This window comes from Anopheles gambiae, chromosome 3, assembly GCF_943734735.2.
Source record: "Anopheles gambiae chromosome 3, idAnoGambNW_F1_1, whole genome shotgun sequence".
In the NCBI taxonomy this organism is placed as follows: domain Eukaryota; kingdom Metazoa; phylum Arthropoda; class Insecta; order Diptera; family Culicidae; genus Anopheles; species Anopheles gambiae.
Genome location: NC_064602.1, coordinates 31130086 through 31157255, shown reverse-complemented (window position 1 = coordinate 31157255; position 27170 = coordinate 31130086). Strand labels below are relative to the sequence as shown.

The 27170-nt window shown below is 45.8% G+C and overlaps 1 protein-coding gene across 1 annotated transcript in view; it reads right to left on the bottom strand.

Moving 5' to 3' along the window:
- Nucleotides 1-27170, bottom strand: part of LOC4578014 (adenylate cyclase type 3) — a 42702-nt gene that overhangs the window by 8316 nt on the left and 7216 nt on the right. The window contains exons 2-13 of the mRNA XM_061655381.1: nt 24214-25238; nt 21028-21199; nt 17470-17629; nt 17089-17238; nt 14029-14147; nt 7111-7222; nt 6261-6388; nt 6016-6174; nt 4983-5121; nt 2863-2967; nt 2233-2534; nt 1909-1996 (exon numbers count right to left, since the gene is read on the bottom strand). Of these exons, the coding sequence (XP_061511365.1) occupies nt 1909-1996; nt 2233-2534; nt 2863-2967; nt 4983-5121; nt 6016-6174; nt 6261-6388; nt 7111-7222; nt 14029-14147; nt 17089-17238; nt 17470-17629; nt 21028-21199; nt 24214-24418 (1839 nt within the window). The 5' untranslated portion in view covers nt 24419-25238. The remainder of the gene's footprint in view (nt 1-1908; nt 1997-2232; nt 2535-2862; nt 2968-4982; nt 5122-6015; nt 6175-6260; nt 6389-7110; nt 7223-14028; nt 14148-17088; nt 17239-17469; nt 17630-21027; nt 21200-24213; nt 25239-27170) is intronic.

Genomic DNA, 27170 nt, shown 5'->3' with positions numbered 1-27170 from the left:
GTGTGTGTGTGTGTGAATCCAGAGAGCAAAAGCAGGATGTAATATGCAAAAATACCCTCCCCTTCGCTAGCACGCTTGTTCCCGGGCCACGTCCATCGAGTGATGATTTATATGTGTGCACGTTTTATGCACCGCTTGCTGGTGCATCTTTCACTGTGTGCACGCTGTTCAATTTTTACTGCACAGTGTGCACACAGTGCCATTGCCAGCACCATGTGATTGAATAGATAAATGGGTGAAAGAAAAATTACACGCTGACCAGGGCCAGGAGAAGCGAGCAAAAGGGAATAATCATACCCGCCCGTCGTTTAGGACAAAGACCTGTCAGCCAAGGGCGCGCTGGAGGGATGCCAAAACGGAGGGTAGTGCTGGGAGGGCAAAAAAAATGGAAACAAAATTGCTTCTAGCTTCATATTAAACAGTGGGAAAGGTGCGGGGAGAGTATGAACAAAAAAAACGAAAGAAAAGCTAGACTACGCGCAGGAGGATGTAGCGCGAAAATGAGAACAAGTTGCCATGTCCGGCTGTCGTTTATCCTTTAGCCGCTGTACTGTATTGTCAAACGCGGATAACACGATCCCGAACAAGGCGTATCTTTTCGTATGTGTGTGTGCGCTTTTTTTTTGCTACATTCCACAACGCCACCCGCTGCTATGTTCACACCAAATGATCGGCAAACGATTGTGCTCCGTTCCGGTTCCGTTCCCTTTCGTTCGATGTGGTGTAAAATCGTTATTTATCGTTAGTGTCGCGTGCCCGTGTTGCTTACGGTCTTGCTTTTATTTTACTTGCTAACCGAACCGCTTCTTAATGCTTGATGCAGGCTCGGTGAGAGGTTAAGCGGCGGTGGCGTCGTGCTCCCGCGGCTTACTATCAGCGGCACACTTGGGCCGCTCGAGCCATATGGTGCGTGCGGCATAAATGTGAAAGCGATTGAAAGTTTATGACACAAGAAAAGTTTAAATCGTTCGTTTTTATGGAAGCGGGTTGGCGGGTTTTCGGGTTGGTTGCGTGGAAAGACGCGCCACCATTCGGACACTTTATTTTAAATTAATGAGATTGAAGCAAGTCGTCTCCCGGGGAAGGTAGGGAAACATTATTTTCCAATGGGATGAAATCGATCGGAATGTAACGCTGTGTTATAGGAGAATGAGAATGAAACGTATTAAAGCGATCATGTTATGACTATGACGTATTAAAATAAGCTTAACACATGACAAACGATTAAGAAACAGGTTTTGAAAACTGAATGGCTTAAAGGTGCTTTAAGACCCCATTTTTATAGTCTTTGGCGAAAACTGAGCATACGTTTAGGCGTTTTAACTGAAAAAGAAATTTGTGAGGATGTAATTTAGTTTTCAATAAGCTTAGCAAACAAAATATGTTTTTATTTTTTTGGTTTAAATATAGGTTGTGTACGACAACCGCTTCACATACTTTTAAATTTTATAAAACTTCAAAGCTAAACCTCTCTTTTGTACGTTTTAACAATATAGTGCATACTGTTAGGCGCTCTGGCTCAAAACAAATGTTTCACTTTTCAGCATGAGAACAGCTAGTCGAAGATTCTTTGGCCTTTATATAGAAAAAGAGATTGATTTAATTAAAAAAAAAACATTTACAAAAAAGTCAAATCCCAGAGAAATACAAAAACGCCTTAACAGGTGCATACCTTTAGGCGCTTTAGTCGAAAGTCGGCGTAGGAAGATGGACAATTATACCAAATTTATTTTTCAAAAGTCCAGAAGCGCTGGAAATTGAAATCCGTCACACCAAAACTAACTTTCCCATCAAACAAAACTTTTAACTTGCTCCAGCATTGTTCCACCCAGCTCGGCAATTAAGGTGAATGTGTTTTCCATTTCGCTTTATTTCCGCCATCTCCCACAAATAACGGAATCTACTTACCCCGGTTAGGCTTTCGGCGACGGAGATGAATACCATCACGAAAATGATCACTAGTGGCGGTATCACAATTTCGAAGTGCACCGCCGTCCTGTCCATCGGTGTGCACCAAAAATCCATCGTTTGCGAGTTGATAAGAAGAGATAATAAACAAAAAATGATGAAAAAACACACATACACAACAAGTCGTTCAAAACTGTGCCTACAGTGCTGTGCTCGGGCGGGGCGGATGAGGCCGCCAGTTTCCGAAACTAATTAGAGCAGAGCGTGCGGCAGCAACAAAAGCGACAAATAAGTCAATTCGTTCCGCGGGCTGCCGTACCGTACCTTGGCAGAACCAGCAGAGCGTACAGGATGGCGACGAACTGCACCAGCAGGGCGGCCAGCAGTGGTACCGCACTGTGCGGCTCCCGGTACTCGTTGTAGGCCGTCTCGTGCGTCTTGTCGTTGAACGTGAGGAAGATGGTCGTATCCTTGCTGATTTCGCTGTGCCCGTCCCGGCTGACGAGCTCTTTGCGGAGGCGCATCTTGTAGTCCTCGGATGCCTGCGTGTCGTCCTCCAGTGGATCCGTTTTGTCGTCCGTGCCGGGCGTGGATGGTTCGTCTCCCGCGTTTGCACCGTTCGCCGGCTGGATGGATGAGAGAGAGAGAGAGAGAGAGAGAGAGAGAGAGAGAGCGGGAGAGCAAGACATTAATGCCGACATCATCAAGGGCCCGAAAACAAACGAACGAATGCCGTCGGCAGAGATGAAGCGGAAGACGCGCAAGCATGCGATTGTTGTCGCCGGTGGAAGATAACGTCCGTTCCGCCCCGATACCCAGGCCAAGTGCCAGGCTGGCTGATGGTGGTGGTTTTCGTTTCTATATTCGAGAGGGCTCACCCTCCACCCACTACTTCTATGGCAACCGAGCAATGAAAATTAATTGCCCACCCGGCATCACGACGGGCATCCCTACCTTTGTGTCATCGTCGTCTTCGCGCAAGATCTCGGACGGTCCGTCCGGTTCGATGACCACGTCCTTCGGATCGGCTGAACCATTTTTGTGCTCCGACGGGCAGAACTAAACCCCACGGTCCGATACACCACCACGGTGGACAGTTGGAAAGAAGAAAGAGAGAGAGAGAGAGAGGGAGAGAAACAAAAGAGCCGTCAGCAGCAATATTTCGCGAAATGATTGACGGGCAGTAAAGCACTGAGAGGGGCAGCATCATATTTATTGGATGGATGGCTGTTTGCACGCCTGCAAAAGCGCGAGAGTCACTGGAAGTCAACGCGTCATTCTAGGGCGTACAAAAGCGTAACAATTCGACAGTGTCTGTGGGGCGGTTTATAGGTTGGTGAAGCTTTATATTATAAATATAACACAAATGTTGATGTTTTTAGATGTCTGCGCATTGAGCTGTCTCACTTTGGCTATTACCATGTAACCAAAACCTAATTCGGTTGATTTTGTAATGTAAATTGCATACATTTAGGCAGTTTCGCATAACAACAAGATTATAAATAGCGAAGACGCATACAACTATGCAATATGTAAATCAAAGTTAATGTTTTGATCCCCTTGACATGTTTCAATGATGTACAATGCAATCTACGCAACTTCAGATCGATAAACCGCTTCTTGACCTGGATATAAATCATCGCATGGGAATTAAGCAGCGGTACGTCCGTCCGTTCAACGAGCAACGATGACTTGTAACGAGCCATGACAACGATCACGCCGTGACAATGCGTTTCGTACGTAATTGCATTAATCATGAACTGTTGTGGCATACACTAAACCACCCACGTCCCTTCTTGCAACTAAACTTCCTCCATCCCCCGGGCTGAGTGAACTAATGGACTGACGAGCAAAGGCTCGTCTCGCGGGACCTGCGGGACACGTTTCGCTTATGTCGTTAAGCCTGTCGACGTCGTTTAAGTTCCTCGCCGCCCCGGCGGACCTGTGTCAACGTTCGGTGATTTGGGACGGTGATGCTTCCGGCAATAAATCCCGTGTCTTACACGTCGCAGCGTATCGCAACGGCGGCAAACAACTCAATGAAAACTTTAGCAACCGCGGCATTTGCTGGGTGGGTCGGTGGGTACTTCAAGTTTGTTAAGATGTCATTCCAGCGTACCAGCGGTGTGGTTTAAATTTATCCGAACAAACGGCAACCAAAACAAAAAAGGAATGAAGACACAAACGAAACCACACATCACGTTTGACATTCCCGGGCGTGTGCTTCAAAATGAGACACGAAAAGATCCCAATGCCAGCCACCGGTCTTACGCAGGGTGTCTAGCAGGCTGACACTCGAAACAGCGGTCCCCGTGGCGTGGAGCGAAGCGTAGCATTACCGAAAATGTGCGATTCGAAATCACACCCAAATCATCGATAAATCCAGCGTAACGATAGCGGCAAACGCGGGGGCTTTAACGATCGGCTCTACGCTGCTTCTTTCGCCGCTTCCTCGTTTCGCAACAACACAAAAAAAACCGCAAACCGTTCTTTTCGCAAGAGTTTACAGCTTTGTGGCAGCTCTCCATCAAAACCATACACCATGCCACTTCAATTTCTGTGCTTCTGTATGTTTGTGTGTGCCGCTCAACCTCGGGATCGTGTCGAAAGCATTATCGAATCAATTGATGGTTGAATGAAAATGTGAAATCAAATTCCGCCTAACAGAATTTCCAGTGCTTCGATAATGGGACGCTGCTGCAAGTCAATCCGCTGCTGCGGAAAGAAGGAAACCCGGCATTTTACAGCCGATTGGGTGAATCTCTGTGTGTGTGTGTCTGTTTTGAGCTAGGAACTGGGAATGTTCGTCTGAATGGAAGGAAGATTAGGGAGTTTTTTCCTCTTCCTTTCTACCTTGCTCGCTCGTGCCACCGATAAGTTGGCAGCGCCAAAAAACGGGCAAATGTGATAAATGGTAGCAACTTCATGCGTGCTTACAGTGATTAGATTTCAGCTCGAGCGTGATGATGCCGCTTTAAGCGTATTTATGGATTGGGCGAGGGAAGCGAACATGCGAAAAGTTTACGCTTCCGTCGTCGACGTCCTGGTGTATGTGTGCGATCATAATTTCTTACCGGTTTCAGCACTTTCGTGATGAAGTACGTCTTGAGGCCCGCTATTCGGAGCGCTTCCTCGCGCTTTTCGCCGAAGGCCGGCTCCACTTCGAACTCCCCGTTCAGGAAGCCGAGCGTTTTCTCCGACAGATGGACACGGCTACAGAGGAGGGAGAGAGAGAGAGAGAGAGAGAGAGCGAAGGAGAGGTTGGTGAAATAACATAAAATATGTATTAAAAAAAAGCGTGCATGATGAGTTTTCATTTGGAATTATGTTCCCTTCCACTTCGGCCGGCAACGACTCATCGACGCGGGCAAATCATTTCGGAGCTTTTCCCTTCCTTTTGCGCCATTTTTCCGACGCTATTTGGTTGCGATATTACGGTCGTAAATTTAGAGCAAGCAGAGCCAAAATGGAATAACGAGAAGAAAAAACACGCGACGTAACGAAAATGATGCCGCGTCTTTGGCGACGAGCAGTGTAAAGGGTATTTTTGCAAACATTAAGGCTATATTTGAACAAGAAAAAACATCTACCCCGACGGTGCAAAAGGAAAGTGTGTTTTTTTAACTCCGAATAAAAAATTAGCCTCTCCCTGATTAAGATAAGAAGTTTAATGGGTTCCTGGGAATGCGAAAAAGCAAAAAAAGGAACAGAAAAAAGTGTTGAAAAGCGAGTGGAAATTACGCTTTCTGTTTGCTCTTCTTCGCTTCAACCCCGGAGGCTTATACATTACGCCAATTTACACACTGGCGCAGATGATGCACCGGGGTCAAAAGTGGATTGATCTGTGCCCAACGGAAGGCGCTCTTTAATCTTCATCTTGCTCCCCGCCGTTGCACGTGCCCCTCGTGCTCGTCCTCCTTCGTGAGCACGGGGGGGGGGGCAATTTTTCATCGAACCAAATCGATGAGGCCCCGGGACCGATTTACGATTCGTTCCGGGGTACGATTATGTAGATTTTCGCCCCACTGGGGGTTTCGCTCCAGTCTCCTCAAATATGCAGCTTCTTAATCCCTTTCTCGTTTGCCCACCACCACCACCACTACCTACCCTGCTTTGCCGCTCGATTCCATCTTGTTCGCCAGCTCGACATCCTTCGAGTAGACGTCGAACTGCCACTGGCGCTGGCCGAGGATGCCGGCCAGCACCGCCCCGGTGTGTATTCCGACGCGCATATCCACCGGTGAGTTTGTCTTCTGCTGAACGTACCTGTGCGGTGGGGAGATGGTGAGGCAAAGAATTCAATAAAAGCATTCACTCAAATACCGAGAGCAAAAGGTGAAGCAAACACTTACTTGATCGCTTTCACCATCGACAGGCCCATGTGCACGCAGAGGACGGCATGATCCGGCCGCTCGACCGGCGCCCCGCTGATGCAGTAGTAACAGTCGCCGAGAATTTTTATTCGCAGCTGCTGATATTTCTGTGAGGGCGAAAGAAAAAAGAGAAGCCAAAGTTACGGTTGAATAGACAGTTGCGTGTGCTCGGCAGTGTTAAGAAAAGTTCGTCAAAGTCCTCATAAAAGTCTACTTGTCTAACTCTAGGCACCAACTTCTACCGGAGCTTGCTGCTGCTCGGAAAAGAACCGGACCGGGCAGCTTATAAAAAAAAAAAAACGGTGAAAAGGAATAAAAAACACGCAACTTTTTTAGCCCGGACAGACGGGTCTGATGAGATGGTAAAGGTAATGCTTTTTCCATCTACTTCCGCCGGAGACTCGACCGCTCGTTGGGGAGCTTTCGTACACGGAAGTCTCAGAGGAAGGGACCAGCGGGACCAAGCGTTACGCCTGGATGAGATGCTTCGTACGTTCGGTTTGTGTGTTACGTTTTTTATGTGTTCCTTCATCTCTCTCACCATCCCTCCCATCGCCCCAAAACGTGTGTGACACACAAATATCTGATCCACCGTTTGTATGCATTCGTCTGGTACGGAGTGGAGTGGGATCTACCGCCTACTTCTTGCTCTGCAAACACAAAAGCCCATGTGTCACGCAGTGTGTCTGTGCGAAATTTAATTTATGCTACAGCTCGGCCCAGTCCAACAGCATTGCCGGGCCACACAGTCTGTGACACACCTTCCGGAAGTGCTCGAGTTTCCTCACAGTGGAGCGGGAAGCGTTCGTTCGCTCACACGCACACTTACCTCAGCCAGACGGTCGAAGCGGGCGAACAGCTCGTTGAGTATCTTCACCAGATCCTGGGCCGAATAGGTGGACGAGATGGCCGTGAAACCGACAATATCTGCATACAGAATGCTGCGAACGAAAGCGAAATAGAATGGAGCAGAGCATGAAAAAAAAAACAGAGCCACTCGTATGAGGGTGTGAGGAGCAGTGAGGATTTAACAGCCTTCTTCTGGAGTTCGTTGGTGCCGACGGGTTACTAACATCCACTACACCAAAAGAGCATCTGACTAGTGGATCTGAATGATATAGAGCTGTCCCCTGGGGATAATGTTGTGAAATGTTTCAATTTAAATAAAATTAATTGTATATTCATTGTCTGCATCGCACACATTCAAACAAGTGCGTTCGCTCCCACACAGCTCAATGATTATCACGTATAACGCACGACCTATGATCGATCGACAGACCGGCACGGGTGCATCAGGGCTTCACGCTGTGGCTAAATTTAATCTTCCTTCCAATAATGCTCACCACCCACCGGGCGGACGGTCAGTTCCAGTAAACGATTGCCCAGCCATCTTCTTCGCGCAACGATCTGCTCACCGAAAAGCGCTGTGTACGCTGGTCTCACTCATACCGCACGACATTAAAACCCGAACGCACAACAGTGAAGTTAAAACCAAAGCGCAGCCCTGCGGCAACGGTTGGTGGGTGGGATGGTTCGGAGAGGCCGGTACTAATTTGCTAACGACTGCGTGCCTCGTTTGCCTTGGTTGTTGCCTTGGCTGCTGGTTGCTGCTGGAGGAACGGCATGTTTTGGGATGGAGATTTGGCAAATAAATAAACCAGACCGAGCGCGTGTTTTCCACCGTTGGGCATTATGATGAACAAACAATCATCATTTTGAGTGGAGGATAGAAGGGAGCGGGCAGTACCGGCAAGTTGTTTGCTCAGGTGGGTTAAACATTGAGCCGGCACGATTGGACCGAACCGAAGTGAAGGTTATTTCTGTTGTTCACGCCCGAGGAATGGGAATGGAAGTGTGAAGCAATTTTTATCCCTTTTTCTTGCTGCTGCAGAAAAGTAAAACTCTGACACTAATCCATCACGATCCAGACGCGTGTATGCTTGTGTGGGTGTGAGTGTGTGTGTGTGTGGGGAGGCCGGGAGAGAATTTTTGGAATAATTCATAGTTTTTCCTTCGAGCCAGACCGGGCCCCATGTCAATCATTTCGGACAAACTCGTGCCATCCCGTGTTTGATTATGTTCCCAGGCAGCTTTCGGAAGGATGAAGGCACGGAAGCCGTTTTATTGTTACAGATGAGTTCATTCGTGGTAATAGATTTATTGCGGAATAAACCCTTCGGTATGGTTAAGGGTATGATCGGGTGGGACGTCCCGGTGTGCTAGCTTTTGGGATTTATGGGATTTTCCATTGAAATTAGATCAATTGTAAATTGCTTGTTAGCACTTGATGTTACGCGAAAGCTGTTAAGGCAGTCTGCATTAAACGCTTTTTTTTGTAGCGCAGATTGCATACGTCGCAAGCAAAGCCTAAAAACAGAGCCTAAAATTATGCAATGATGCGTATCATACTGCTTTGTCTTAAGCTCGTCAATCACAGCATCAATAAACGCGTTTGTAGCGAAGATTGCATACTTTGTTAGCGTAAAAATATACAATCCACATTTCAAAATGCCGTAGCTCAAGAAAGTTACATTTCATAATATTTTTATAATTTTGAATAGGTTACCTATCCCAATAAACACACGTGTCCGTGATTTGTCCGAACGGTGTAGTACCAGAAATTGTGGATTTGTGTGTGATTAATCGTATTTATAACGTAAAAAATTCGTTAGTGTGTAAATTCGACCTTTTCCTATCGATGGACAATTGCGTTGAGTTCATTTTACATTCATTTCTTTGTGGCATTTTAAACAAAGAAAGAAGTATTTTTTTGTGCCGCGTTATTTATTGACAATACGGTTTTTGTACGATACCATTGAAAGGATCGGTTACGATATTTCTTTGCGGAACAAAAAGAAAGCAACAACAACAAAATGACACCACAGTCAAATTTAAAATTATTAAGGGCTTGTTTCCAAAACATAAACTGTATGTTTAAGGTGCCAGTTTAAGGGAAATATTTACACAGTTAAATCGCTAAGCGAACTCGCAAAGTATGGTTTGTAGCGCATATACCCTATTTTGCAAATAAATAAGTCTTAAAATCTGCAATCTGGTCAACTTTCATAGCTGAAGTTAGTCACTTTTAGTAAGATTCCTACAACTTAATCGTTAAGTAATTCCAATAAACACGTTTCATACTGCAGATTGCATACTTTACACATCTCTACATGCTAGCAAAAGAGCCTCAATATATGCAATCCGCTTCTTAGAATGCATTGTCTGACAGTGGAGTCAAAGTGTTTCAAAGTATTCATAAAATTCTATCACTAAGCGACAAATGCTGTTCGACAATACCTTACCGTACAAGTAAATGATGCCACACACCGCCGCTTCCACACCCAGTAAAGGTAATTATTGTAAAACTATTTTGGCCCAGGCAACGTTGATACGTCCTGCAATCACCAAAGCTACCACCCGCAGCACAAAAGCCGACCCAGATGGGGCAGAATTTGTGTTCCCTTATCTCGTGCTTTCAGCGATCGGTCTCATACCGTCTCGAACAACGCGCGTAAGAGGATTATTGGAAAAATTATCAACTACCAGCACATGCACAGCTCCGTGTAGGGCTCGGTGTGCCACCTTACCGGCTACCGATACCTTACCAATATGCGCCGGCTCTATCATACCACCAACACACCGTCCGAAGCTGACTGCTTTTCCCTTTTCCGAACGAGATTGCGCCCTATTTTCGGCACACCAAAGCTCATCGAGCGTTTGGGCGCTCTACGGACGATCGGGGGGGAAAACAGTATTGGCTTCGATGCTAGAGCTGCACCATCGTATCGCTCGGGGCGTGCTGCTGCGGTTGCGGTTTTCCCAGCGTTATTCATACCGGCGTATTACGCCCGAAAGCTACACTGAACGCGATCGTTGCTCCAATCGCTATGCGTTGGGATGGGATTTCGCTGTTGGCCTCACAAAACTGGCGACCCAAAGAGTCCTTTGGGGGCGTTGTACGGCACCAAGCATCTAGGATAGTTGGTCGGATAGTTTTCCGAGAACACAGCAAGTGCACAAAGTAAGCTGCTAACTTTTGCTCTATTTCCGCTTTTTCGGTTGACACGATGGCATGACGGCACTTGTAGTAGTGCAACGTGCCGAAGGTGACTCGAGTTCGTTTGCACCAGAAAAGGGTAACGGGTCATTTTTCGAGCAGTTTTTATTGGTATTATTTTGAGGGCAAATTTCATGCGAATAATTTAAGTGAGTGTCCCTCGAGTTTTGTATTTCGCAGTAATTGGTTATAAATTTAGCACCACATTCCTAACTGCTCACGCTGTACTAAATGGATATATACCCTATTCATCATCCAAAATCACCACCGGCAACGGGCGCTGGCGGCATAAGTTAGCCAATCCCAACCGGGAAGGAAATGAAAATAAGCTCATTGACCAGCGGGAGTCTCCTACCGTCTCAAAAGTCTTCCTACGGCAAATGCCAACTGTCCATCTCTGTTTGCCGGCGTGAGACAAATTGCCCGCCAGTGCACGTGGAGCGAAGCGCGTGGGATGCCGACATCCCAAATCCCTCCCCCTAACCCCAGGAGTGTTCACGGAGTGTCTTTTCGCGCACCTTCCCAGAATCCAACTGCTGCCGCCGCAACACGACGGCGGTTGTGCACGAATGCACGAAATTTTTGCCCACTGCTTGGCGCGCGCGAAAAAGGATAATTTAATTTGCCGCACAAAACTTCACCCCGGCGGTGCGCCTGCTGGCATTCGCCGGTGCGATTGTGTGCGCTAGAGTGTTCCTCTTTGCTGCACACACACAAACACAGACATCTTTTTCTTGGAAGCCATCTTGCAGCGGGAGGATTCGTTCGTAAGGGATTTACAGGGGAGAAGATTGTGGTGCTGGAGAAGATGATCCAAGGGAAAGAAATAGCTCCGGTACCTGACATGACTCCGGTGTACACATGCCAAGGATGGTCGGTTTCGCAACGCCCGAATGTATGCTTTTCGCACGCGGTTGGGGGCAGAGATAAAAAAAGAAAAGGCAAAAGAAACAAAACATGTTGTATCTTGCCTTGTGAGCGTTTTTTTTAGCAACAGTCCCCCTTCTCCATTGTTGGTTGGGCGATGTACCAGCCAGCTAAAGGGGATGGCGTGCGCACTCGTTCGGAAAAGTGTTTTTCACTTGACAAAAGGTCTGGCCGGGTGATGCTGTCGCTGATGCTGCTGCTGACGCTTTGGTTCTTCATAACTTATTAAACAAACAATGGGAAGCGATGCTGTCGCGTGTGAAGATGCACACCGGCGTGGTTCCTGTTGCTCTACTCTCTTCCCCTCTCCCACCCGCAGAACAGAAAAATAACAAACAACCCGGCCAGTGTGCTGTGTTAGTGTGATGTGATTCATCTACAGGCTCCCCCCTTGCTGCTGCTGCTAAATTGGCCGTCCCGAAAAGCAAACCGGTTGACAACATCCGTTAAAGGCGAACGGCGATGTTGTTGGAGCTGTTGGAAGCTTCTTAAAAGTATATTCCTTTGTGTTCCACCCACACATCACTTTAGGAGCTTTTTCAGCGCCCCCTGGTTGTGGGCGACCCTTGCAATTAACTTACGGCTGCAGTAGGCTAGGGACAAAACTTTCCTCAGGACTTAATGAGTGCCAACCCAGTTTTGGGGGAGGGTTTGTTGTTTGCCTTTGGGCAAAGGACTGTAAAGGTAGACGAAGCTCGACTTTCAGCCCGAAAGCTGATTGGGCGGGTTACGATGGTACACATATATTCCCGAGCGTGTGTAATTAAATTATGTCCCATGTGTGATGTGTGTGCTATGTGCGTGGGATGAGATAACGGGTCGATTAGAATCAAACGGGTCTCGGGAACATTGCTGGAACAGCTGAGACAGATGGGCAGGGCATAATAAAATTTTCATTTATTAATTGTGCTTCAAATGTATCTACTAACTCTTGTATTACGGATTGAGAACTCTAAACAAGCGAGATGAACTTTGCTGGGTCAAAAAGTCACTAACATTTGATTAAAACATCTTAAATTCATCTGTTGCGGGTTAAGTACCCACACTGCTCGAATTTTTGTTATGCAAATTGCATATCGTTAGGCTTAGCGCTTCCAATTCCATGTTTTAACTGTATGCGCCTAATAGTATGCAACTTTTTGTACAAAGTGCTTTAAAAGTCACGCATTACATCCATACAACGCATAACAGAATCACCTTCAAATGATTTGATCGATATAAAAATACTTTTTGAAGTTGTATAAGCAGAATTGGTCACGTGTAAAGTATTATTTGTTTCCCCCTTCTCAATCGCCAACGCCGGAACAGTGCAGACGGAAATAGGCGGATGTAATCCTTTTTTCCCATTTTCGCTGATTGCACAAAGCGATTGCCGAATAATCGAACCGGCCCGGGATGCTAGCTACCCCGAGGGTGGCTTAGCTTTTGATTGATTTTCCTCGGAAAAAAGGTTCTAAATGCGTTACGTGCGGTTGAACCGGGAGGAAGCCTGCCCGGGCGGCCAGTGCCCCTGAAGCTAGTTAACGGCTGGTAGGTATTTGGAAACGGAAACAAAACACCCTCCGCATGATCTTAACTTTCGTTCCTAAATTGTGCTGCTCGATTGTGCGAAAGAATTTCGATTAAAATTAAAATCAACCAACGCAAATGACGTAATTTGCTGTGCGTGTGAGTGAGTGTCGAGAAAGCAGTAGAGGAAACATGAATGAAAATAGAACAGCACCCTTGCTGGGAGCAGCTCGTTCTTATGCAAGCATAATTTCAATGCTTCCCACTGTTAAGATCCTCACAAAAGCTAGTCCAATGATTTCTTCCCTTTTTGGCGCCCTATTCTTCCCTTCCTGAGTTAATTTAAAAGCCTGCAGCGTTTGCCAGCCAACATCAACCATCCTGCATACCGTCTGTTATCAAATCTGGCGACACTGGCACAGCAGCGCATTGGCGTGGTACCTTTTACCATCGTCAATCTCGGAGCGCTTTTCCAGGGCTTTCATTCCACACCATTTATCCATCCCATCTTCCTCTGATCCCCCGCTCACTTTTCCCCCCTTCTCAGCAGAGCCCTCCCTTGACGATCTCTTGTCAAAACTTGCCGCCATGTTTATTTACTTATGTTTCATTATTATGATTTGTTCTTCGATTTTCCGGCTCCACGCACTCCTCGGCGGCCGCCATCCCCCGGGGGGGCAGCACCGGGTATGTTTATTTTCGTGTCGAATTTTCCTCGCGTTGAGCACATTCCCTCCAGCCTCCTTTCACGCTTTCCCGTTTACCTCTCGAGGGGGTCGGGAGGAAAAACTCAACCCTGATTTTGGAGTGATTTCTTTTCTTCTCTTGCACGCCGTTTTCTTTCCCTTTCCCAGCGGGTGACGCAATCGACCTGAAGGCGCACCGCAACACAAGCCCTCTATTTTTTTGCCCATCTTAAGTAAATACTGCCAGTTCGTCGTTCCATCAGCCTTTCGAGAGGAAGCACAACAACAATGAAGTCAAAAAAAGAATGAAAGAAAAGAAGATGATATGGCTACATGCTGCTGGCCCCGAAGCAAAAGCCACACACACAGGCAGAGGAGTGTGGATAAACATGCCCCGGTGGCGTATGGCACTGCCGTTCCACACGGACGGCTTTCGATTGGTCCTGATGGGACGATTATGGTTACACGCGCGGCATATACCCACCCACTCACCCAAAAACACACACACACACAGACCAAGGCGGACGCACCGCTGTGATGGCACGTGGCCGGGTGCAAGCTTACCTACCTGACGTTTTCATGGCGACTCATGTAGATTTTCTTGAACTGCTCCGAGTTGGTCGAACCGAGATCCTGTCGCATCTTGACCGCGACGTGCTCGGGCAGCACGGAAAGCAGCAGCCGCTCCTGAAAAGAAAAAGGGTTCGGGCATGGCGGATAAGGTGGGGGGGGGGGGGGGCAAGAAAATAAGATTAGATTTCGCTCGACTACGTTAAACCAACCAACGTTTTTTCCCCTTTTCCTTTTCTCTGTACCATTACCGCTCGGTGAAAGTAATCTGCATTTTTGCCTGCATTCCTCTGCATTCAATTTAAGCTGCTTCAATTTCCTTCCTTTGTCCTGCTTCTCCGCTTTGATTCAATTCAATTAGATTAAGTCAGCCCGATACCATTGCCGGCGGGTTAAGTGCCGGCAAAGTAAACTACTTACAAAGTGCCAACTTCCGAAACGATACAGCACACAAACACTCACACACACAAACTTTCTAGCAGAGTGAATCTTTTGCACTTCGAAACCGTACCGAAACGAGCAAACTTTTGTTTTACGATCCATTGGATTGGATCCCAACGAAAGCCGTCGCGCGTGACGAATGTTGCAACCTCCAATGGCGAGCAACAAAACAACGCCCGTCGTCCGTACGCAGCCGTCATCGACAGCCAGCGTCAATCGTTGTCCAAATGTGGCCATCACACTGTCGCCTGTACAGATCGCGCCGTATTTCGCATTTTCGAATTGCAGTCAAAAGAGTTGACTATTTACAGACAGGTTCTACGGTGTCTGAAGTGGTGTCAGAGAGAGCGAGGGGAACGTATTTTTACGAGTCTCGTACAAAGTGTCCGGTTAATGGGACGGGTCCCCGAACGGAGTGTCTGACCTTGCCGCGCAATAGTTGTAGTGAGGCTGTGCGTTGTTGTTCTCCGCAAATAGATGACGCTGGTGCTCGTGAGTAATTCCGCGAGCTTGTGACGACAGTGGAGGAAGCAACACGGTTACGATGCCTTTGTGCGCAAGCCGAACGGCAAAAAACAAAGCAAAACAAAACTGTTGCTGTTGCGGGTAGGTTTAACAAACGACGCCAAGACAAGAAGGTATGCGTCTGCGGTGTAATTAATTGAAAGCTCTAAGGCAACTAACGCTAATTGACACGGTGACAAATTTGGTGTCGGCTCGGTGTTTGAAGCGACACCGGGGTGAATTGTTAAACATGTTTACCGCTGTAAGTTCACGAGGGGATGCTTTTGGATTATGGAGATTTGCAAAATATTGGGCATTAAATTTAATCCCGTTTTGTCAATTATAATTGACATGAGAGACACACAAAGAGATGTTAGAACATTAATCCATCTGTTTGTACAACAGAACATAATCTCAGATGAGTGATGTAGATACAGAGGTAAACAAATTTCCAAAATCAGCCGGGGTACATTGCCCGTACACGCTAGTATAATTTCGATTTTTCCTAGCGCATCTGGCGACGGCTGGTGGAAGCTTGCTTCGGGCATCGAGGGAATAGTCTTGCCGGATCTTAAATTTAAGCAGTTTTTTTTTATCTTTTTTAATGCAAAAATGGCTGAAATACTTGCATAACATATTTATCTATCAATTTCAAAGCCTTTCCAGTCCAGTTTTAGTTTATAAAAACATGGAATAATAACATATTTTTTGAAGCGACTCCAAATTGTTTGGCAAAATGCTTCGGTCAGCCGCTGCCAGGTATGCTAGTGAAAATCGAAATTACACTAGCGAGTACGATCAATGTAGCCCGACCTTAATAGTTCTTGGATCAACTTTTACTGATCCTATTCTGGAATTGTGAATTATTTCGTACAAATGTATTCAATTTCTACATGAATGCTTCAAAATAAATAAATGAGCAATACAGATCTATACATTTTATTAAAATTAGTTGTAGTTAATAAGTGTTTTGGATAAAAAGCTTCAGACATGACTTGAAGCCTTGGGAACTCACTAACATTCATCTCGAGAGACAAATCTCCATATAACTCATCTCTAATAATGATACTTTGCATATACAAATGCATACATTCGGGCGGAATATATTGTTCTGTTCCAAAATTTCAATAGAATCAGCTCGATTGCAATGTTTTTGGCGTTTTTCAGCATATTGATTTAGAATGGAATACCCTTTCGTCATATACTAAGGGATTCGATGAAACCTTTTCAATTTGCTTTGTTCAAATTTGACTTATTTTTGGTTGTGAACCAGAAGATCGATGATTTATTGAGACCAGATGTTTCTAAAACCGATGAGAGGACACAACACATTATGTCAATTACTCATCTCTCTGAACGAGTATGCCACGGAGAATAATGATTACCCTGCCAAAGGCTAGTGGCATCCTCAATTAGTCATACCAAAAAGCGAGCTAATTTTTCAAAACCAACACCAACCAAAGATTTAAATCCCTCCCTTACGTCTACCAACAGCCAAATCAAAGCAAATCTCACCGCAAACACAAGGGTGGGAGAGGATAATAGATTGCAACCGATTCCCATTACCCCACTCTGGGAAGACCACAGCCGCCTCGATCGATACGGTTTTGCATGGAGCTTCCTACAGCCGACATATGCCAGCTGTTGCGCTGCTCAACTTCCCCCCATCTTGCCTTAAACGCATGCAACTCTACAATCCGCACAGCATTAAAACCATTTGTAGCACGGACGGAGAAGCAAACAGGAAAGACGGCCTCTGACCCAACGGAACCGAACCGTACAGCGGCATATGACTGCTTCCTTTCGTATCCGTGACTTTTGCCACACGCGACTCGTGTCATGCCTGGGGCCGAGCTGGGGCTTGTTTGATTTATGTTGCCTCCGCTGCACGGTTTGCCAAAAAAGCCGGCTCGACCGGTGGCATCTGTTTTCCCTTACAAAGTCACGCACAAAAGAACGAAAGAAAAACAAATGCGATTGCAATCCCGTAAGATCGTAAATCAAGCCTCCGGCCATGTTGGTTGGTTTATGATTGATTTATTTTAAAACCTTTCATGGTGGTAGAAACACCCTTCACCGAAACACACACCGGAAGCTAACTGACACTACTGACCTGCTCGGCTGACTGCTCCTCGATCAGCATCTTCACCTCGAGGCCCTGCTTCGCCTCCAGGAACGCGCGCCGTTGCTTTGCCTCGGCCAGAAAGTAGCACAGCAGCCCGATGAGGGTGGCAGCGATCAGCAGCAGTATGTTGGCCACTTGCTGGAAAGGGGGAAAAAAGCGGGAGAACACAAATATAACAGTACTCGAGACACGGATGGGACCGAAGCAATAAAGAGGCAATCGAACTAACAATCCGGCCCAGAATGGGTCCATGAGGTGAGTGGGATTTATTTTTGTAAAAAAAAGAATAATTTCTAAAAACAGTACGGAATGATTTTCCAAAGAATACCAGAGATAAAAAAACAAACGGGACGAAGAGGACGCGCTTACCTGTTCCCAAAAATAGTTTTCCTTCTTGGCCAGCCCGATGATGGCATTGACGTAGGTGGCGAACGACCCGAGCCCAAGCAGTATCCCGGTGTACTTCAGCAGCACTGGCAGGGTGACGTACACTAAAAAATTAAGCAGCACCGCCCAGCCGAGCGAATCTCTGGAAAGGATGGGAAAGAGCAGAAAGTCCCCAAGCATAAACAAAAATGAAGTCATAAAATATTACCGATGCTGCTTATATTTTGATGCTGCCTGTTTTTTTTGTTGTTGGGCGTAGAGAGATAGAGAGCGAGGATCTAATATTCCTTAAAGCAACGATAAAAAGGGCACACAATCTTTGTTCGAAGGGAAAGTTCGTGTTCACACTCTAAGCATCTTTCCGGAGCAGTACAGTCCAGGGAGGGAGAACACGGTGGTCGGATGGTGCCATAATTCCACCAGGCAATAATTGGGTTTGGGATTTGGGACAGCTTCGGGTGTTGCAAGTAGGGGGGATTGTTAGCTGGTTCCAGTGGGGAATTACGGCGCGCCAGTATTCACCCAATCTTTGAGCCGGCCGCCTCCAATTTGTATGCTGGCATGGTTTGGGGAGGAGAGTGGGGCCGCACCGTTTGACTATGCTTTTTGCATTAAGTTTGATTATTTTGTAGGCTCTTTTTTTGCTTCTTTCTCTCGACGGTCCTTTGTGGGTAGAGTGTTTTGAATGCGGAGGCCAGGGGGATGCTATTGAATGATTTAGGAATATTCATTGGAAAGTTGCAAATGGAAGTTTGGAAAACTTCAAAAAGATGGGCACAATTTACTTGACCATAAGAGAAAGCGAACGAGAAAGGGAGAAAGAGACAGATAGTGTGGTGCAGAATAATGATCGTGTTCTCTTTTTGTACGCTCCCGAACGTCACCGAGCAGCAGCAGCACATTAGTCCAGTGGTTAGGGGAGCGAACGTGTGATGGATAGGACGTAAATCAAATCTCACTACCAGCGCCGCGCGCACAAACGGCAAACGGCGGATGAGTAATTTCAACACATTTTTAACGCCATTATGAACTTTTCTCTTCTCTGTGAAACTATTTCGTATCTAACAATTTCACCCCACTCTCTGTTCATTTCTCAATTTGACTGAAAACCATTCTTTATTCTGTTCTATTCACCATAAAAATGATAGGAGCATAAAATGTGTACATCCTCAGTCCCATTTATCATATTTTGTTGTCTGGTACCTGAGGGGAGGCGTGTGTAATCATCTGCATTACTTGTTCCTGGCCGGCGCGGCTCCCAGCGCGCTCTATCACTCTCGCTCGTGCGCTTCACATCATTACACAGCTCGGTAACAAAATTATCATAATCGCGCCAAAGCTTTCAGACAAGGAAAAGCTCTCTCCCCACGCTGCTGCTCCATCCGAAACATTCAATCTGCACTTCACAACAGACGCATTTGTTACAAAAAAGGAGGAGCAAAAAAAAGAAGCTGTTACAAGAAAATTACACACACACACACTCACTCACAGTTGTTTACTCACATTCAGCGCCCAAGTACACGCGCCGCCACTGGCACTGGGTGCGCTATTTGCCGGATAATTAAGTTTAAATTAGGGAGTCCACACATACACTTTTGGCAGTGGCATGAATATTCATTTACATGATTCGGACGAACCGCGCATTACGTCCCACAAGGTGTGGGAGGAGGACGGTAAAAGTGTGCCAGGCCACTTACTATGTTTGCATTTATGCATGTGTGTGTGTGTGTGAACCGGTGTGCGGTACGTGTATGAGGCTGTACTGGACAAGAGGGGTGGGAAGGGTGCTATTTGCACGACAACACGAGAACCTGTACCGAGCAGACATGATGGCGAAGGGATAAAGTTACAAGAGCGCACTGTCAATAAAATTAATGGACTCGCTTTGCATTCCAAAAACCGGAACTGTGAGGGTGAAGAATCAGGGGGAAGGACGCTTTTTCATCCTTTTAAAATCGCTCCTATCGTGTGCTTGTGTGTTGTCTAGGTCTAGGGCCTGACGCACACCGTACCGAATGTGGGTCGGTGTGCCATTACCGATAGTTTGATACGAGCCCTGTGTGTCAATCGAAAATTGATATTTGCTGTTCACCTCAATCCATCTGAAAAGGGAAGGCATTCGGCGAAAGGGGTTGATGGAAGTTTAATTTTCGCGTACGAATGCACTCATCGCTTTTGTCGCTATCTCGATCACTCACTCTCTCTCTCTTTTTGTGTTGGCTCGAAATATGAATGTTTGCGATGCAACATCAAGCTGGATCGCAGGGACAAGGCAAGCCTATCAAGGGAATATGTTTCCATAAACGCTCCACCACACAGACCCACGCATCAGCACACACACACACGCATCTGCGGTATGATTTTATGTACGCGTGATGAGCTTTCCGCGAGCGAAATTGATTTGACAACCGAGCAGGCAGAGCTCTCGCGAGCAGCAATTTATGCTCAATTTATGGCACAATCACGAGAAGCCCGCTTATTAAATGATGTGAAGTTGTGTGTGTGTGTGTGTGTGTGTGTGTGTGTGTGTGTGTGTGTGTGGGGGGGGGGGGGGGGGGGGAAGCGTGGCAAAAGTGACAACCGAGCTGGAGGTAAATGTTGATAACAAATTGTCTCGATCAAGTCGCCAACTAATCGAACCTACCAGCGCGAACATTCCCGGGCTTGACAGGATGAAATAATTACGATTTACGAGCAATGGTAATGAATTTTCCACCCTCAAACCCCCTCAGATCGTGCCGCGCACGGGTGCACGCGGGGTTCAATTGAAAGGAAATTAGGTTCAATATAGTTCAATGTTTGCAGTGAGTGCAGCATGGAAATGCAACTAATTTTTGCAAACGGTTCTCAATTTCCGTGCAGCAAATGAACACGAAACGTGTCGCGCGGTTGGAAGAGCTGTTTGTGGTAGCTCAGACAACACTGTCCTTGTCTCTTGCAAGCCTTTCCATCGTTAACCCGATTTGCTTACCGTTTCAAGGAGGAAGTTGGTCGGGGCGGTCTCGTTAGCTTTGGCAAAGTCGGGGGCGCTTCTGCTTCACGGCATAAAACAGCACTATGGAACATAGTGTGATTGACAACAGCTACACCAACAATGACAATTGCCAAGAATTTCCCTCCAACGCTCCGGGCCTTTCTTTTCTTTCCCTATTTGCAGCCACATGTACGAATGGGGATCATTACGAACGGCTGCAGACGGACTGTGACGTGTATGTGTGTATGTGTCGTTAGTATTGAGGTGAAGAATGGAGAAATCATCACTGCCAGCAGCACCGTACCTTACTGTAACGAGGACTCGTTTAGCCCTTTTGCCATCGGAATCGAATTGATTGGTTCGGTCGACTGCATTTCCTGTTTCGTTTCGTTTCACTTCGGCAGAGACTCCGATCAAACAACAGCGCGCCAACGTAAACAGTCAATTCCGTGTACACTGGCAAAGAAAGCCCATACCTTCCCCCGGACGGACGGGCCAACAAACCAACAAACAACTTCCTCCTCTGTACAGCTCCGTTCCTTCCCTTGTGCTCTGTGTTCACCTACCTGGGCGTTACCGAGCCTTTAAGAAAGAGCTGCAGGAAGAGCTGCTTAATGGCGAGCAGCCACGCGAGGTGCGGTGCAATTTCCCATATGACGCCGCGGAAACGGCCCCGCCCGCAGAAGCGCAGCACGATCGCCAGGACGATGTTGATGGTGAGGAACACGCTGGTAACGACTGGAAGAGAAAAGATAAGAAAAGCACGAGGGCATTAGAGTGGGTTTGTGATTAGATTACGAAGCTGTTACTTTTTGCTGGTGTGATTTGTTGCAGGTTAAAGTTTCCTTAAGCGCTTTTTCCCCCACCCCCTGTTCGGTGGGTGGAGCGCATGAAATGTGGAGGCAATAGAAATGCAATTTCGTTCTTGTGCAGCACAGGTCAGGTTTGATTGGGAGATTATTGATAAATTAATTTCTTAATAGCATTAAAACTATGGAGGATTAGATGATGGAAGCTGTGTGGAAGAAGCTTCTCTTGTAATTAATACAATGTTGATGAATTATTACCAGTTATTATTTTTTTTAATAAATAGTAGTTTCAGTACAATTAATAATTATTTTAAAGGTAGCTAAACGAGTAGGCAACAATGGTGATTGGACGACAATAGTAATGTACTCCAAAACGATATAACTCCAAGATCTCAGTTATTCAATCCTGCCACCAATGTTTTATCTTCTTTGCTAAATTGTAAAAAGCCTTAAAATATTGTAATATTGTATAAAAATTAATAAATAAATAAATTCATACAAAATATTATTAAAAAATATAATTTAAAACCAGTTTGGCTTAATGTCATTATAAAATATGCATGGCCAGTCTTGTCCCCTGTACCGTCAACTCGTGCGGCTTAACAACATGCCCGTCATAGATTCAAGCCCCGAATGGACCGTTCCACCCTCTTGATGGTACAGGTAGGCTTTGAAAGACAGCGGTTGTTATCCCAAAAAGAGCAAGATGCATTATACAGGGTTTTCGAGGATTATATAGACATGTTCAGCGAGTTGTAGATTCGTTCAGGCATATAATAGACTCTTTCAGCGAGATATACAGTGAACCCTCTCTTATTTGAGAGGCGATGGGACTGTCGAATAAGAGGGGTTTTCAAATTACAGAGGTGGAAAGTGAATGAAAGGTCCATCCAAACAAGAAAGAGATAGAACATTTAGTATGCAGCCATAACTGTTGCTATAGGAAACTGCGAACAGGATTGCCAATTTGAGCATACATCATTCAATAGCCATGGCAACACCATACACAAATAAGAGAGACACAGATTTCAGAGGTTTTCCAAATTAGAGGAACAAAAATGTACTGGAAATCAAGGGACTTTGCAAAATGTTCAAATAAGAGAGGTTTTTCAAATTGGAGAGGTGTCAAATAAGAGAGGGTTCACTGTAGTTAAAACAAACATATTTTTACGAAAACCGTTTGTTTGCCTTCTGATGAGAATGATCCAAGCTGCAGTCCAAGGGGTACGTGACAGCTAACAAAGTAAAGTGACAGCTCTACAGTATAACCGAACATGTCAACGCCTACTTCCGAACAATCCTATATCTCGCTGAAAGAGTCTATTATATGCCTGAAAGAATTTTCAACTCGCTGAACATATCTATATAATCCTCGAAAACCCTGCAAAGGCCAGGGTACATTGTCCGTACTCGCCAGTGTAATTTCGATTTTGACCAGCGCATCTGAAGGCGGCTGGTGGAAGCTTTTTTTGGTCATCGAGGGAATGTTCTTGGTGTATCTCAAATTCAAGAAGTTTTTTAACTGTTCTTTATGCGAAAATGCACAACATATCTATCTATCAATTAAAAAGCTTTTTCAGCCCTGTTTAAGTTAAAAAAAAGAAAAAATGATATATTTTTTCAAGTGGCTTCAAATTGTTTAACAAATTCGGTTAGCCGCCGCCAAATGCGCTAGTGAAAATTGAAATTACACCAGCGATTAGGGACAATGTCCTCCGGTCTTAACAATTTTTTTTTGTATCTATGTTTTATTAAATATATTTATTTATGTATTTATTTATTTATTTTTTAGTAGGGACTGGGGCATATTGCATTTGTTATTTATTATACAAAATAAGCAAATGCAATGAATTTTGTCGCATTTATGAAAGTATTTATTTGCTCATGAAATCATCTTAATCAATTTGTAGCGAATGTTATACCAAAAAGGCAGTTTCCCACCTTTTTTCAAACCTCCAAACTGATTATGAGAAACATCGACGTTATACTAAAATCACACAAGAAGTTGTACGATAAAGTTTTTTCTCTATATTTTCATCGAGCAAAATGTTTAATTTGTTACAAATCTCAAATGCCTTACCATTATAATTAAAACTTGTCAAAGAACAGAGGTAGAGTGCTGTAAATCTTAAGCTTAATTAGCTTTAAATCATTAAAAAGCATTCTTTCTCTGATTGAAATCAAATAATCTATAATCCCACGTCTGTTACTTCATTACAAGCAAAGAGAAATGACAAAAGTAAAATAACGAAAGGACCAGACCAAATCTAAAATAGAAAATTCAAAACAAAAATGAAGACGTAGACGGACTAAAACGATGATAAAGCTGCCACCAACGGTTTGCTGAAAAGTTTACAATCCACAGCCATTGTGCAGTTCTTCTGCCATTGTGCAGTGCAACATCTTTAAGCACAATTTAATAGGTCAAAACCCCTTCCAACAACCCTCCACAGCCGGAAAAGGTCAACAGAACTGACGAACAAACGAACACGGCAGTCAAAAAATAAAACAAAGACTAAGCCAAACTTCCCCTCCCCTTCCCTTCCTTACCATGTTTTAATCATCATCCCCCTCCCCCCCTTCGCTGTCCAACTTTCGCTCAAAAATCTTCCAAACCATCTTGAGCGCGACAAGCAAGAGCCGCCGGATCAAATAATGGCTGCGTAATAATTGGAAAAGTTTCGAGTGATAAGAAAACTTTCCTTGCTACCCAACCCCCCTGCAAACCAAGGTTTTTCACCCCCACAATTTATACACCAGCATTAGAAATGCAGTGCTGTGGCACACGGCCGCAGTTCATTTCGTTCATTTCTCGCTGAAGCTTCATTTCATTCGGCCGCAGCGGCCTCGTCTTCACACCAACCCTGTCGGCAATTTTTGTGTCTCGCTGCCTTACCATTGTTGCAATTACATTGCAATCCTGTGCCCCCCCCCCCCCCTTACCAATGCTCTCGACGCTCTGGCCCTGCGGTACCGCGATGGCCCACACGTCGAACAGGATTGAGGCGATCAGATAGCAGGCGAACGCGACCCGCTTCTGTTTCAGCGCGTAGCTCTGGTACAGCTTGTCGAGGACGGCATCGGGCAGCAGCACGCCACCGGTGCCGGACTGATTGATACCGACCGTCGTCGCCATCGTGCCGTCCATCGTGTGTTGTTTGGTTGAAATTTTGCGTGCGCCTTTTGCTACACAGCTACACTTTTCACTGATCCACTCGCACGGCGCACGAAGGGTGCGTCTATTTCGTTTCTTTTTTGTTTTGATTTCACTTTAAAACAATGCCCTTTCAACCGTCGCATAGACTTATAGACAGACTAGCAACACAAATACATGCACACACAATCACTTTGCCACACGTGGGTTGCTTTGATTCGTTTGCAAGTATCAAACGCAAGATGCACAGCACAGCATGATTTTATGCTCTTTCTCTCTCTCTCTTTCTACTACCGTATTCACTTGCGAGAAGGTGAAATGATCGACTGTCGACTTGTGGATCCAACACACACTCTCACACACACTCGCACACGGATACTTAAACACACACACACACACACCCACAAACACAGAGTACGGCTGGCGATGATGTTGATGATAATGCTAACGAATGTTCCGGGGCGGTCGGAGCGCGTTTGTGCTGTGTGTTTGCTTCTATCGCTGCTGCGATGCCATCGCCACTGCTACATCATCATCGACCAGGTCGACGGCGACACGGCGAGTCCTCCTGTCCCTGTGCTGGCCCGGATGACGATGAGCTTGCGATGTTCCGCTCTTCGGTGTTTGATAAAAGGGGATCACATGTTTGTCACTGTGGCAGAATCCATCCCATCCCGTGCCCGAGCCTTTGCTGTGACGCTCGCGTGGTTGCTCGCTGGTCCGATGGTCTGCTGTTAGTTAAAATGTTTTTAGTTTTTATGCTGTTTTCCCGTGCACCAGCCACTGCCAGTCGTTTCGAGCTGTTGCGAGCATGCTGAGAGAACGAAAGAGAAGAACGAAAAACAGCGATTAGGACAGAGAAAAAGAAAAAAAAAACAGCTGAACGTCAACAACGTGACAGTGGAGATCGTTAATGAACTGGTTGCATATTTTCTTATCGATTTGTTCGCCCGGTTACGCCGACTTTCGCCCGCCCGTGACCACGGCAAGGAAGGCACGTTTGCAGATTTATTGCCGTTTGAAAAAGAGAAGGAGGAAACTGCTTTTTGCTGCTCTACTCCGCACAGCGCGGCACGCAATCGCGCGTTACGCGTGCCCAATCAATCATATACCCTCCTAATACGTGTCAGCTTTGCGCATCGGAAGCTGTTATATGTGGGTAGAATAGGCATGAATTGAGAGTGAGAGGGCCAATGGGAAAATAGAGGGAGAAATCTCCAACACAAATCATTTCTCTAGAGCTTTCGGGCGAAGTTTAAGAGGTGAGTGATGGTGGATTTGTTTCTCCCGATACACCTGACCGCCCATCATCAAGATCGTAACCCGGTGAGCGCTTATAGTACGCCACCCGTCATGGCTCTACAGCGCGCAGAGGAGAAGGTTTCATTTCGACATGCGGATGTTTTTTTATGACCATCACCCGAGCAAAGGTACGGTTTCACATCTGCACCTGACTGCTATTGAAATTGATAACGGTGTTTGATATTTATTATGGGTTGCGTCCATCTTTTTTGCGCTCGCATTGAAGCACTTTAGATTAGAAATGGCGATTCAAAGGTGAGCTGTTTGTTTCACCGTAGCATAGGTGTGCAATTTAAATTCAATAAAATATGCAGAAGAGTGTAATTTTATTTTTAACTCTATGGTAACATGAAATGTGGTTGTGATGAAGTTAAAAAAAAGCTTTTGGGGAGCATTTTAATTTACTCCCAGCATGTATGCTAATTAGAAAAAGTTTGTGTCAGCCCACTTTTGCTACACTCCATCATCGAAACGGCGCCGAGTGGTTAGTTTGCTTAATTGGGATGCCGAAAGCGCTCTGTGTCGGATGGGGGAAACATTGCTGTCCTTATACATTGTGTGGTGCAGAAAATTCACAGAATAACATTAACAACTCTTAGTGCAACGGGGTTTGTAAACGTTGCTACACACACACACACACACACTAGCCATTCCTTTTAACATTTACCCTGTGAAGTTTGGTGTGTATGCTACAGCATTTTTTGTTGCTACCAAAGCCGCAAGCAACTTTATACTGCAGTTTTATAAAGGCAACCAACCAGAGAAAAACATCCCCTGGAAAGTTTCCCTCTCCCAGCGATGGCTGATGCTGCAGTTCAAAGCATGTTGGTTTTGATGCGAAATTTCCACGCTCGCTTTACTTTTCTTGTGCAAGAGCAAACCCTCCTCCCCCCCATATACACACACACGCACACTCGCCCTTCAGCTCCAGCCAATTCCGTGAACCGTGTTACTGTTCGCTCTTAGCTGTACATGGGTGTGCACATTTTATTTTTTACCCCTCTCCCCTCTATTATTCTATAACTTTTAAAACAGCAACAACAAAATGCCACACGATCTCGGAGCGCTTATGGATGCATTATCCCGTTCCGACCCCGCGGGAGTGGATCTAAAACCCCGAAAACACGGCATTACAAATAATGTAACATTACATTTTACGGTTCCCATCCGTATACCCGGGCGCGCTACACAACCGGGGCTGCGAAACGCAGTTTGCATTCACGGAATGTATTCACTCAGCGCTCATCGTACCGGAAACGAGCACGGAAACGAGCAGGATTAGTGGAAGCGTGCCGCAATTCTAACCGGGTGCACCATGCGTCTCCATCGCGGCTGAACCACCAGGCGGCTCCATCGCGCCCTGGCACGTGTAGCAAATAATATTATTGCTCAGCTCGTGCCTTTACTTACACCCGTCGCCCGTTGCCAACCTCCCCTTTTCGTT